This window comes from Numida meleagris, chromosome 19, assembly GCF_002078875.1.
Source record: "Numida meleagris isolate 19003 breed g44 Domestic line chromosome 19, NumMel1.0, whole genome shotgun sequence".
In the NCBI taxonomy this organism is placed as follows: domain Eukaryota; kingdom Metazoa; phylum Chordata; class Aves; order Galliformes; family Numididae; genus Numida; species Numida meleagris.
This window is the reverse complement of record NC_034427.1, coordinates 9,285,911-9,300,237: the sequence shown is the minus strand read 5'-3', so window position 1 is coordinate 9,300,237 and position 14,327 is coordinate 9,285,911. Positions and strand designations below refer to the sequence as shown.

General features: G+C 52.5%; 1 protein-coding gene across 2 annotated transcripts in view; it reads right to left on the bottom strand.

Annotated features, from left to right (window-relative positions):
- Positions 1 to 14,321, bottom strand: part of ZNF512B (zinc finger protein 512B) — a 30,452-nt gene extending 16,131 nt beyond the window's left edge. For both annotated transcript variants that reach the window (XM_021416271.1, XM_021416272.1), the window contains exons 1-8: positions 10,262 to 14,321; positions 6,771 to 6,850; positions 5,905 to 6,033; positions 5,409 to 5,581; positions 5,007 to 5,260; positions 4,184 to 4,255; positions 2,280 to 2,414; positions 898 to 1,022 (exon numbers count right to left, since the gene is read on the bottom strand). In XM_021416271.1, coding sequence (XP_021271946.1) covers positions 898 to 1,022; positions 2,280 to 2,414; positions 4,184 to 4,255; positions 5,007 to 5,260; positions 5,409 to 5,581; positions 5,905 to 6,033; positions 6,771 to 6,850; positions 10,262 to 10,376 — 1,083 coding nt within the window. In that variant the 5' untranslated portion in view covers positions 10,377 to 14,321. The remainder of the gene's footprint in view (positions 1 to 897; positions 1,023 to 2,279; positions 2,415 to 4,183; positions 4,256 to 5,006; positions 5,261 to 5,408; positions 5,582 to 5,904; positions 6,034 to 6,770; positions 6,851 to 10,261) is intronic.

Sequence of the window (14,327 nt, the reverse complement as noted above, 5' to 3'; positions counted from 1 at the left end):
CTGACGGCTCTCGCAGATCTGCATTCAGCAGGCTGGCTGGCCTCGCAGCCCACGCGGAGCCTGCCTGGCTAGGGAGCTGCTTGGAAAGCAAAGAGATAGGAGATAAAATGGCCACGATCCCCACTCCACTGAAGCCAGGACACTAGCAGAGGCAGGATGCTGCCCGGCATCTATGTAATGCACGGTTTGGAAGGGATAATAGCCTCTCACTGCCATATAAATAGTGAGCCACAGGCTGAGGAAGCATTTACAGAAAATGAATGTGAAATTGAAGCTGAGCAAAGTATTTTCAAAGCGGGAGGCATTGATCCCACGTTGGCTTTCTGTGGCAATGGCTCTGCACCGCACCAGGTGACGGATGAAGACGCAATCCTTTGCTCTGATGGATGGTGGTGTGGCAGAGAGACAATTCTTCACTGCACCATGACTGACCTCCTGCATCTTAACAGTCTGCCCAAGCACACCCAGGCTTGGGATCTCACTGAGACATGCTCTCATTCAACCACAATTTATCTGGCCTGATGCAAGGCATGGCACAGAGTGAAATCCCGCAGCCAGGGCTCTGTAGGAGGCCAGATTAGAGACAACCCCAACAATCTCTCCGGCCTTGAAACTATTCGTTTAGCTACTAGAAATACCCAACTCTGCTGGAGATATGGCAACAAGAGCCCCCAACCACAAAGGGATTCTGAACTGATGAGAATTAGGTGTATCTGTATCCCCAAGTGAATTCGTATCAAAGTGAGGCAGCCAGCTCTCTGAAGACGACTAGCAAGTGCTCTACCAGCCACAGCCCAGAACTGGTTTTAGAAATACCAATATGCATTTAAAAGCAGCGCATGCACACAGCCAATCCCCTCCGAAATCCAGATGTGACTGAGTATGGCAAGCTCTTACTTTCTGGCAGACGTCCATATGCTTTTTGAGCCCAACGATGGTTTTCCTGGTTACAACGCTGCAGGTTGGACAGGCAACTTCTCCCTTCTCACTTATCTCCCGCTGCCACTGGTCCTCAGGATTTGCTGGTGAGAGAGAGGAGTGAGGTGTGATACCCAGAGACAAGCAGAGAGCATCCCTTTCCTAAGCCTTGGTTTGTCACATTGAAAGGCACTGAAGTAGGGAAGTAAATGATGTTTAAAAGATAGATACTTTCATATGCATGGGCCAAACCAAAGCTGGACACAAACCATGCACGTGTAAACCATGCCTGTCCCACTGTTCCTGCAGCTGCAGCAAACAGGGCCAATGGGTCATTGATATGGGGCTACCTGACCTGCTGGCATTTCATGGTATTTCACATTTTCAACCCCTGCTGGTATTCTGCACGCTGGGAGTTACGGTGCCCCTCATCACCTGAACTTGCCCTGCTTGGAATAACTCCCTTCTGCCAACTAAAACAATGAGCGGAAGTGAAACGAAGGTGAGCGCCTCAGATCCATTCAGACATGTGCCTGGAAAGCTTCTCTGGCATTCCTTTCACCAGCAGACACACAGGCAGCTAGGGGAATGCTGTCTTCCAGGCATGTGTTCATTTGAATGGCCAGGTCCAGCTTAAAAAAGCCTACAATAAAAGATACGTGTGGCCAAAACCTGCCCCCAGATCCAGAGTTCATGCCGTGTTCTCAGCAGAACTGTGCTGGGTTTCCTGCAAGGGAAGCCCGGTCTGAATAAAATCTGCCAAGTCTGTTTATTTGGATGCTTTTGCATGGCTGTGAGATCACAGAGTTGTTTATTTGAATTTGAAACCAGTGCAAGGTATTGCAGCTGTGTTTATCTTGCACATCCTGCGTTACTCCTGCTGTCAGAGCTCCCAGGGAAAGTCAGCAACCTGTGCTAGGCTGTACACTGTACCCTGAAGGCTCCAGGAAGACACAGTCATAGTCAGAGTTATATGCTGGCATTGGTCGTAGAGATGAAGTTATAAAAATGCCAGCATCCCAGCAGCTGCTCCGAACTATGGTCACACTGAAGCCAAGTGGATTTGGCTGCCAACTCCTAGCACTTACAGTGAACCCATCTATCCCCACAGTGACTCCTTTCAGGATGTCAGCTGTGACATTACGGTGAGCCTGCTACACTTCAAAAGGCAGGAACTGTCTGCTCCTATTTCTTGTCTTGTGCTGGGTTTCGCTCCTGCTTTTCCTCACAAACCTGCAAGAAAACTCATCCACCACACAGGCTGCCGGACCACGAGGGATGCAGGGATCACAAGCTGTGCAGGTGGGGACTGTGCAGGCTCAGTGCACAGCACAGGACCGAGCTGCTAGGTAGGTCCTTACCTGCTGGTAGATGCACAGCCGCTTCCTTCTTCACCCCAGCTCCTGGCGGTTTCTTTTTCAGCTCCTCCATGTTGGTGCTCCCCTCCAGCTTCTTGGCGCGATGGGCTTTCGCCTTATCCTCTGCTTTGACAAGACCTGTAGAGAGAAGAGGCTTTTGTTCAGCACTTGCTCTAATAGCATCAGACTGACTTACAAGTAGCAGGAAAAATATCTCTACTTCTGACACAGGAACAGTGAGATAGGTGTAGGTCTGCCAAGGCTGTATGCGTAGGACCACATCCACAATTACGACAGGCAATGTTATAATTAGCTTGTGGTGCTTTGTAAACTGAAAGAATCATTTCCCTCAACTCTCACAATTTAGGAACGACAGAAACACCATGGAAAAGCAGGTAGGCTGCTTCCGGCAAGGGAGGCCGGGAGGAAGACATCCTGGGGAGAAGGCAAAAGGGCATTCTACAATAAACCAAAAGGGACAATTGAATGGCAAGTTCAAGATATAAAAAGGATGTTCCTGCTGGTGAACTCGCACTGGAAAGGCTTAATCCCTCCTCCAAAGATTGAGGATTCCTCTTAGAAAACAGGACAAACTGGGTTCCCAGACACCAGATCCCACAGGACCTCTCATCACTGGCTCTCTACACAACTGTAGAGATGATGGACATAGGTCTCTCTCAGTCCTGCTGGCTTCTGGTAAGGTGAGGAAGGACAGAAGGGGAGGAGAGGTAACCTGGCAACAGGTGCTCAGAAAGAAGAAACCTAGCACAGTCCCCTTGGCTGATGGCAGCCGTCACTGAGCTGCCTGCAAATCAGAAAGGGCTCTGAAACAATGAACTGGGAAAGGGACTCAAAGGCAGGGCTCTCCATCCACGCAGAGACAGCACCCCAAGACCATAATGGCACCCTTGCCCTCAGGGAGCAAACTTTGTTGTGTTACTGATGGTATGTTGAACCATGGGGACAGTGGGAAATGCCTGCTCTCAGTTTCCATTTGAGGCAGTAGGCCATGGGAGAATGGGCTTATTCACAAGGAACCCACAGCAGACATTTCAGTCTGTGGCAGTGCCTCTGTGGGGAAGTTAAGGGAAACAACCCCAGACTTCCCAGGGGCCAGAGGACAGGAAATCGGAGAGACCACATCCCATCTGCTCTTTGGTAAGTGTGTTTAATTCCTTCAAAGCCATTAGTGCTTCTCCCTCAGGACTTGTACTGGAAGGTGCTGCCTCCTCCAGTGCCTGGAAACGCATGTTTTATTTCCTCGGTTGAATGAGTTTCATAGCCAGTACGAATCCAGTTGCTTTCAAGCTGGGGGTGTTCCAGGTTTCCTCCCTCCATACCCAGCTGGGTGTGCTGATGGAGCACGACCGCAGTCCCACTCACTCTTGCTTTGTCAGGCAGAAGCAGCCAAATTCTGAGCCTCCTCTCAGAAAAGATCCCGGTAATGCGTCTCTTCCCCCTTGAATTCATTTTCTGTAACGTGGGCGACCAGCACTGGAGACAGTCTGAGGGATGGATGCGTCACCATTCTACTCAGCAGAAATCCTTCTCCTCTGGCAATACTGCGGCATCCCAGGCCAGAGTTTGCCTGCCTCACAGCTCACTGGTGCCAGCAGCTCATTACTCTGTTACAGACTTAACCAGGTTAAGTCTTCCTTCTCTTCCCTCATTTTCCAGGATAGGCTCCCAAGCAGAGAAGACAGCGTTGGTATCAGTGACAATGCTACTGCCTTTCATTTCCTTTCCTTTCCAACTCTCTTATGGTCAAAGGCACCAGTTCCTCTGCCGTGACATCTCTGAGCATGGTGGCTCCTACATTACTTCCAACACAGGGAGGGCTCCTGGGGAAAGGGTTTGAAATGTCCCAGGGAGAAGCTACAACCCACAGTTGATCCATCCTGTATTACCTTTTAGTCCAAATGTTCCCGAGATGGACGGCTGCTCCCCCGTAAACTTCTTAGGAGTTTTCTGTTTCCTTCCTGACTCAAAAGAGAGAAACAGAGAGAGAGATTTGGTCAAATACCCTTATAGCCAGGTGGATTTCAGCTGTCCCAGGGCCAGGGCTGTGCACACATTCCACGTCAGGAGAAAAGAGATCGCCCCAAGGAGGCCTTTACCACTATATTTCATAGGAGCTGTCGAATGCAGCAGGCAGCCCAGCGAACACTAACAGGATGCTGCTTCCTGCACCACAAAACCATAAGCCGTGATATCTAAGGCCAATTCACTGACTGAAGCCATGGTTCTGGCCAGTGCTTAGAGCCTCACAAGCTAAAGTATTTGGTGCTGGTTCACCTGGGAGCTGCAAGCAGTACAAACCCACGCTATGCCAGGGATAACCATGGCCCAGCCCAGCCCCACTTGCCAGCCACACAGTGCTAATGGAGCTTCCTGACACCAAACAGGTAAGGAAAATGTGTGTCACTCAGCCTGGTTTAATGCCACTCTCAGGACAGAGGAGCCGACTAGGCAGCTCGCTAGGCTGCAGGTAATTCAATCCATGTCCAACCCTATAGGTACTACAGAAATACCTCTACCATGGCTGCAAACTGTTTTTAACTTACAGTGCCGCAAGAAACTGTGGGAGCAAATTAGGAGGATGTTGAAAAAAGGCTTAATTACATCCCAAAACCTGCAGCAGCATTCACTGGATCAGAACCCTGACCCTTCCCATGGGACCCCACCTCCCTTGGGCTCCTGAACCAGCATAGCCCCAGGCTCTAATCTTACTGTGCTTCATCCTCTCGGGGTCTTCCTCCTGCAGTGAGGCCTGGCTGCCCCCCTGCTGCCCGCCATCCTTGCCACTCGAGGACTTTGCCGTGGGGGTGGCAGCCGCAATTGCCTCAGCTGCGGCGATCTGAAACTCCTTGCTCTCCCGGCTCTCCGCCAGGCATTCGCCATTCTCAGCATGATCCTGGGACACGGCTTTTTCCGTCTTTGCCTGTTTGGGATGGATGGTGGGGCAAGCTGAACTCTCAGCAGCTCTAGGGCAAAGCACAGAGGGCTTGTTTAAAGAGGGGTTGAAAGACAAATGTCCTGACACTTCTCCCTGCTCCCTATCCCAGATCATGGGAAGGGAGGCTTCCAGCCATCCCTATGCCACTACAACACAGCCCAGCCGCACCCCGGTACCTTTTCTTGCCACTGCTCTTCCCAATGGTCTTCTGCACTTTGTTTTCAGTTTTGCTGGTTGGCACTGGTCGGTCCAAGTGATTCCAGAGACAATGCTTTTCCAGCTGGGTTTTGGAACTGAAGGCAGCTTCGCAGTATGAGCACGAGTACGTCAGCTTCTCCGAGATCGCGCCCTGTGTAGAGAGGGAGAGAAGGGTGGGTGTGGATGTCAGACCTCAGCAGGGCCAGGATTTTTCTGATGCTGTTATGGACACAGTGTGTAATAATACCCTTCCCCTAACATGACAGTTCCCAATGGTCCACGTACCCTCCAAAATCACAAGGGACCCACTTGTCCCACTTGTATGCATCTTCCAGCCTGCCCTTGGCCCATCCGTGCCCTCCCCATATTCATCTCATGTTTCTCAAAGGGTTTAAGGCCTGAGAGCAGCTTTACCCTGTTGACAGCAACGTAAAAGGCCACTGGGAAGGACACATGGCCCTCCAGTCTCCTTACCCCTTGGCAGCGCTGATAGTGGTACTTCAAGCCATAAATGCTGGGGAACTCCAGCCAGCAGCCTGAATTGGGGCATTTCACCCTGGAGTGGGCTTTGAATTCATCCTTCCACTGGTTCATCAGTGGCAGCTGGGAACAGGAGAGATGAGAGACGCAGCTGAGCGATGAGCACCTTGTGCCTGGGGGTGCACTGGTGTGTTCTGAGAGGGCAAGGGGCACACATGGGACTTCTGATCATCCCTGTCCACTTCCAGTCCCCTCCCAATGGTTTCAGTGCTCCCTCTCACCTGTGAGAGACACTGGGATGGAGCTATGCATTGCAGGCTCTACAGGCTCTCAGTTCCCCCTGAGAATTTACCTAGCTGTGCCTCCTGAGGCACACAGCATGCTCCTGGCCAGGCTAGGGAATAAATCAGGCCAGAAGTTGCCTGGGTGATTTAACTACCACACATTTCATCCGGGCGGTAAATCACACCACTCTCATTCCCTCACGACTAACTGCTCTGCGTGTTGTCCACGACGGTGTGCTGGAATTAAACTGCAAGATTCTAGGGGGAATAAATCAACCACTGCTCCCTGATCGTTACCCAAACCCAAGGTGGCTGCAAGAGAAATGAGCTCATCTGGGAACAGCCCCAGGAAGGTGAGTTTGGAGAGGGTACTTTTCCCCACCAGGGTTTTGTAGAGTGCTTAGCAATGCTGTGCACTCACACAGAGGGGATACAGGGCCCAAGATCCTGCTAAGCCCATTAAAATGCTGCTCTGAAGACTAAACCACCTGACAGGAAGGTTTAACAGAGTGGGGCTGGCCGTAGTGGGTGGTGCAGGGGGCAAGGCAGAGGCAGGGACCACATCTGGGCTCTTACAGGGATGTCTTTCAGTGCCTGGTTCTCGGCCTTGGGTCGTCCTTTCTTCTTGCCTTCGGTTTTGTCACTGGTTGCATTTCCTGCAAACAGATGTAGCACATGTCACCCTCTGCCCAGCCAGCCCCACGGTGTCTGCCTGGCTCTGGGCTGCCCTGCCCAAGATGTAGATCCCCCTCTGAAGGCAATTCCAGCTTCCCTGCAACCTAATGCAAAGTCCATGCACCTGCAGACACCTGCGCAGGAGGTGACTGTGTACAGCTCAGCTTCTCCTGGGGTTTGCAGACTGCTCTCCTTTCATTTGCAGAAGCAAAGCATAGAGCATTTTCAGCAGAGCTGAAAGCCATACTCCCACTTGGATCAAATGGCAATCCTTCCATAACTGTGCTACTTAGCAAAAGAAATCTATGTGCTGCCAGCTGTTGAGCACAGAAATCCCCTGCCCACTCTGCACGGTAAGTGGGGCTGAGCTGCCCTGGAACTGCAGGAGGACACTGACTTCCAAGGGGAGCAGCAGGGATGGGGATGGCAGGGGGTGAAGGACAAGTAAGGCAGTGCCTGGTGGGGCTTGGACCAGGAGGAGAGGTGACAGGGACACCTCTGTGACACACTCTGCTCACAGCAGACTCTCATTGTCCCATCCAGAAACCTGCTCTGTTCAACCAGATGTTGCAATCTTGTCACCACTCCTGAACAGCCACGGAGACCATGAGCTCCCCAGCGTGGTGGTGTGGGGCACATCAAGCGCAAACACCTTGAACTGTGCCAAGCCCCAGACTGGACACTAAGGCTCACAAGGACAGCAAAGTCCCAATTTCACCTGCTTCACAACAGAAAGGGATTGAGCCAAGTGGAACAAATACCATGACAACTTTCATTAGGGTTTCTATGCAGAGTTTGAGGAAGTTTCTCAAATCAATCCATTCTAACACCCTAACTTTATTCCTTCCTAGCTGGAGCAGAGCTCTGCAGTCACCCCGTGGGTCTGGAGAGCTTGGCAAGGTGCTTTTGGGCAGCGGATCTATTCACTAGGACAATTCCAGGCTCACCAGACACACGCTCAGGTTCATCTCCACCATCAGAGCGCTGGCAGCCAGCTCACACCCCACTGGCTCAGAAGAACTCCAGCACAAGCAGCCTCCTCCAGAGGACCTGGCTGTGCTGACGGTGCCGCATGGCTGCCCTGGCACCATGGGTGCCCAGTGCCACTCAGTCCCTCGGTCGTGCTCTGCCTTTAGAGTCTAACAATTGCTAAGAGAAACATTCCAAATCAGGGCAATTGCTGAAAATAGAGGTCAGGCAGTAGAGCTAAAGTGATGAAAATAGCAGGAAATAGAAATGGCAATTTTCTGACATAGATTTCAGTGTGGTTTGTAGCTTGGCTGCAATTGTACAAAAGCCAACGCCATGGACAAAGGAAGGGCTCTGGAACTCAGGCCAGGTTGTTACCCTGCTCCCTTCTAGGGCATGTACAAATCTGCCTGCACAAGCACTTGTTGGCACAGTTCAAAAGGAGGAAGCAAAAGTAACAACCAAGAGGAATGAAAATTGCCTGGTCAAAAGCAAGGCGATCAAAGCACTGCCAACTCCTCCTCCGGGGGCAAGCAGCGCGTGTGCAGAGTGTCAGCACAGCTGTAGGAGACTCATCTGAATGGAGAGCTTGCTGCAACGCTCCTTACATTGCCGTGCTTTAAGTGATGCTGAGTCTCATGCACGAGATTCAGACTGAGGTCTGGGAGGGCTCAATGAGTGGGATTGGGAACGAAAGCCATTTGCTACGACAACAGAACCAAGCCAAAAAGCATCCCAGAAAATGAAACCTGAAACAGCTAGGGGAGGGTACTTGAGATTAAAAACCTCAACTAACTCAACCTATAAAACATCCTTCCCTGGTGAAAATCAGATAAGAAGAGGCTGGAAGCTGCATCAGCAACAGCCCCAGCTCCCGAGCAACCAGAGCTCAGCTCCAAGCCTGGCGCTGGTGGCACTCCGAAGCCAATCCTGGATTTCTCAGCAAGTGAGAGAGATTAAACAGAAAGCCATCCAGTTACCTAAAGAAGCCCTGCCAAAACCATAGGCTCTCTCCATTTTCATGACTTCTGCCCCAGCAGATAGAGGTAAAATAGCAAGCAAGACAACTTCCTCATTTATTTCCAGCCCTCTGAAGCCAGGCCAGTTGGTTTGCTTCATTTTGGTACCCGTAAAGGCGTCATTTGGAGATGCTGCATCCCTCAGGAATCCCACTAACTCAGAAGGCCTCATCTGCAAGAGCTGGCTTTTTATGTGCAGCACAGCAGTGACCTTTATGGAACATAAAAAATCCTAAAAAGCCACCCACCTGTCCTTGCAAGGCAGCCTCACTGCTCCAAAGCTGCAGGGAGGATCTTGCAGACTCACCCCCCAAAACTGCAGGCTTTGGAGCAGCATTGCAGGGCTCATTTCAAAACTGTTGCAAAGCGGCTGTGGGGGCATCTGCTCATCACACCTGCCTTATGCCTCTTGCATTTTCTGTCTTGCTCTTACGTGCACACTCAGACCACAAACCAAGCCTTTTCTATGTGCTTATGTAGGAAAAGACCTCGTCCTCCAGGTGAAATGGAGCTACTGCACATTGTGCATGAGCTGGGATTTGCTGTAAAACCACATAAGCTCACACCACAGCAGTTACCTGCTATTCCTCTCCATTTTTCTCTGCTTTCTCTCCTAAATGCTTCAAAATAACCCCAATTCAGAAGATCCCAAAGCAGCCAGAAGAGCACATCCCTATCCAGGAGCCCAGCATGCCCACAGCCACAGCTTGCTTTGGGGACACCTCTTCTCTCCTTTCTACAACTTCCACAAGTTTCAAAACTTTTGGGAACATGTCACATCAGTTAAGTGCATGAGAGCTCCCAGTCCAGATGCTTCTCAGTGCCCTCACTGACCAGCTGCTGGCTGGGGACAGCATTAAGCCTTATTTGCCCTGACAAAGGGAATGCCCATAGTTGTTTCCACCTTCAGCACTTTCCCAGATAATAGCAACAAGGTACCTTCATCAACCTCCACTCCAGTGCCTCGCTTTCAGTCCATGTAAATCAGAAGGAAGGGCTGAAATGAGGGCTGCTTACTTCTAAGGTGCTGATAAGATGCCACCAGCCCTGGGTGCAGGTACTCTCCATGATCGGAGCCACAAGTGAGCCCCACAAAGGGGATGCAAGCCTCTCTGCTCAGAAGTAGACAGGAGGAAATCTCCTTGGGTCTGGAGATGCCAGGGTAGCGAAATCTGCCATCGATCAGAGCGACAGCGCACGAGTCCCCGAGGAGCTCCATCCAGGGGGTGCAACACGGGAGGCAGCAGATGGCTGAACTCATTTCAGCCTTTCCATCCTTTCACATAACATTTAGCTACCACCATGATAAATAGACTTAGAGACACCCATCTCGTTAGACAGATGCAGGGAGAGATCGTCCCCTCCTCCCCCTCCACGTTCAGAGATAGAAAAGCGGTTCCTTACCCAGCCTGGGGAGCTCTGCTGGTGGGTTCAGCCTCGCCTCTGCCCTGCTCTCTTTGCTGGGTTTGGTGGAACCTGCAGTTTTCCTTCCACCTTTACAGGCATAGGAATCCGCCATCTCTGAAACAAGCAGGGGATGCGTTAGAAGTCACATGGAGCTGGGAAGAACGCATGCTAAAAGCAAGGAGAGCTGCTGGAATGGAGGGAAATTAGAAATCTGACAGCTGAAGCATTCCCACAAAGGGAAGAAACGGGATAGGTTTCTGCGTATCTGTCCTCTGGCTGAGCAATGCCATAGACATGGTTGAAAAGCTGCTTTCATGATGGGCTGGTTTCCTCTCCACGTATAACGGCAAAGACTTTATTAAAAATTATGGGCTGGCTTCGTCCAGAGAAGTAACGAGTAAATGGCTTTTCCTCTTCGTTTATTTCTATGCTTTCATTTAAGACACCAAAAGGAAAAAAAAGTAGTGAGTTTTAATGAACAGATGTAGTGATAAATTTCCAATTTTCCTTATTAATGGGAAACTGTTATAAACCGAGAATTGCTAATGTTATCTAAATTTTCTGTATTAATAATTCAATTTGGCTTCTCTATAAATAATGAACATCAGAAATTATCGCGGAGGGCCCAGTTGCGCTCCCCACGGAAGCAGCCAGCAGGAGACCCCTCCGCTTCAGCAGGATTAAGGCCATGGAGTGGCTGCTTCTGCCCAAGTTCATTTCAAGTATCCTCAGACGCCGAACCCAAACCTCACACTTGAATGAAGGGAGATAACACAGCTGGCTGGAGCGAGCCACCTGGGTGCATTGCTGTGGGCTGCACAGCCCGGAACAATGCAGCAGGACAAGGGAAGCACCTTGCAGGAGGGGCTCAGGCCTGTCTGGTTTGGAAACGTCCCTTGCAATGTAGACAAAATTCACCACTGGGCTGAGCAAGTGTGGGTTTGGGGACCAATGAGCAGGGTCTGAATGAGCAGCAATGCTAGAGCCCTCAACTCGGCTCCTGCTGCAGAGACCAGCTGCACTGAAGAACCAAACTTGCCCCCCGCACTCCACTTAGCTGAGACCTGTGGGGCAGAATGGGGGTGTCAGGGCTTTGGGAGTGGGTCCTGCTGGCCCCTACGGCTGCGTCCAGCCTGGAGACCATCGACAGTGCTGGGGAAGTGATGCTGATGCTCAGGCAGACACCAGCAGTGTGACTGCAGGAAGTGCCACCTGCTGCCTTCTTTTCACCTCTGCTTAACACCGCTCCCCCATGTGCACACGTTTTTTAAAACACAGATGTGATTTGTCACCCCCTGATGCCTCCCACAAAACCCTGTTTGCATCATTCAGCTCAACACAAGCCAAAGAGCTGCTGCCCTGAGTAACCCCAGTCACCCTGCCCAGGAGGTGCCCGGTGGGACCGCAGTGTTTGGGGAGCAGCTCCCCTGTACCCATGCCACGGGAAAAGGGGTTGCAGACCCCCAGCCCCACAGCACTGCTATCACAGCATGGGGCGCTGTGCTGTCCCTCGAGGTGTCCTTTCAGAGGTGACAACGGGGACTTCCTGTGCAGGAAAGCGTAACTGTGCGTGGCATGCAGACCAGATGCTCCCAGACGAGCTGGCAAACTCCTCCAGCAAGTGTTCAGCCAGTGACAAATATTGGGTTGTTTGTGCAGACACAAAGGTTAATCAGATCAAATGAGAAATTCCACTCTTGGCAACAGGTTCTCTGGCATTCGGTGCCGAACACAGGAATCATTTATTCCACTCATTTGAACTCCTGCGGCAGAAGACCTGGATAAGAGCTGCAGTGTCTCTGGGAGCGGGCACCAAGTGAGGTCTCTGCAGTCTCTCCCCAAACTGCAGCTCATTCACGGGGACAAATGTAGCAGCGCAGGGAAGATCCCACAGGGAGCAAGGGCATGACACCCCACATGTTCACACCCAGTAGTAGTGCACGGACAGCGGTGGGAGCAGGGGATGAGCTGAGCATCGCCTCCAAACACTCCATCCTGGAGCTGAGCATTGCCTCTGAGCCGCACCTGTCCTGGACCTGCAGCCCCACTCTCACTGCTGACCACTTCTTCTTCCCCAGAACACATCTGTCCCATCAGAGAGGTCCTTTCTGGCCAGTTCTGGAAGTTTGAAACTTCTTTGCTTTCCCCATCAAATACTGCTTTTCCCCCCCCTCCAATTTTTAGCTAAATGAAAAATAAAAGCCAACAGACCTCCTAGCGAGAGCCAAATGCCACTCCATGGCCATCGATACAACTCCGGGGGTCCCAGAGGAATTGCCCCAGAGCCAGAGAGCAGAAGTCAGCCCATTGTCTTCAGTCATGTCCAAACTTCTCACTTGCTTTGAGTCATACCCGCTCCCACCAGCCAACAGCCTGTGCCGCGCGCCTTTCCATGCTTCCATTGCATTCTGGGGCATTTTGCAGCCAGTGATGGGAGAAACAGATATTGGCAGGTCCCAGCTGTGAGCGGCGCTGGGATGCACTGGGGGAGGCCGGGACAGCTGCAGCATCTTTGCAGGTCGAGCTTCATTCTATTACAACTCCTCCTGAGGAGGTGTTGGGCACAGCCCGACTGCTGGCACATTTGGCATGAACTGGAGAATGGGAGCTGATTCCAGACGTCAATGTCTATCGGTCACTGTAGACCAGGTCAGCAGCAGCACACACACACCAACAGGGACTGCTGTGGTGCCCTCAGCCCCAGGACGCTGCGACCAGTATGATGGGGAGCAGCCACCTCAGCATGCATCACCCATTGATCCGCTCCACTTATTGTTAATAATTAATTGATGGCTTGGCGTGATGGAGGTAATGCCAAAAAGGCAAGTGAGCTGTGGGGTGAGTGGCACACTGGGGCAGCGGGGACACACTGAGGCCATCACAGGTGACAGCCATCAAAAGGAGCTCCCCAGCCTCAGGGCTGTGCACTAAGAGGAACTTTTGGGCACTGGGAGAGGCTCCCTTGGGAGGAAGGGGAATCACCACCACGGGAAGATCTCCAAGAGGGAAGCATCCGGCACGTGATGTGACCCCTGGGTAAGGATGGCCACCCTATGCCAGTGGAGATCTCAGGACAGAGCCACGCACGTCGCTGCCTCTCCAGCCCCTCTGCAGCGCTCTGAGTGCAGCTGGTGGCCGTGCAGCTGCAGGGGACATCCCTCCAAAGTCCTTCAGCATCGTTCCTGTCGCCCAAATCCAGCAACACCCGCTGGCTGGTGGTTCTCCTTAACACCCCTGCGAGGCTCTTCTGCAGAAAATCACTCACATGGAGCAGAAGCAGCACCCAGCCACTACGTGCGCTTCATCCAAGTGCCTACTTCTGGGCGTGGGCGAAGCTTTTGATGGTTGAAAGTTTCTGTTTGAAAAACATTAGCAAGTCCCTCCCCCTTGGCCATCCTCAGGCACAAAAGCAAATGGGAAAAGCACACACACACACACATACACACACACACAAAATCACAGCAGACAATGAGTAGCGGCAGCCCCGGCCAGAGCCACCACCCGGTGTCACCACCACCCGGTGACCAGCGGGGCTGTGTGTCACATCAGTGCTGTGACAGGGTGGTGGCGGGTGGCCGCATGCCCTGGGTATCACTGGTTGTGAGAGGAGGTGGATGTACGTCTTGCTGTCACCTCCTCGGGCCTGCCTGGGTCATGCCATCACCTGTCACCTCCGTGGCCTTGGCTGCGCCATCCTCGGTGGCCGGGTCCCTCATCCTCCTGCCTGGGCCAACGCATCTTCCCATCACCTCCCTGGCCAGGATCCGCTCGTCACCTCACAGCCCGGGCCACCGCACCGCCTGTCACCTCGCTGGGTCCGCCACTCCGCTCTGCCTGTCACCTCGGTGACCCAGGCTGCGCCACCCCTGGTGGCCGCGTCCTCCACCTCCCTGCCCGGGCCACCTCCTCACCTGTCACCTCGCTGCCCGGCTCACCCCACCACCACACGGACAGGGCCGGCTCACCCCACGGCCCATCGATCCCCGGGACCCGCCGCCCCGAAGCTCGTCCCCGGCCCGGTCACCCTCCTCTCGGCCCCGTCAACCCGGGGAGGGCCCCACCG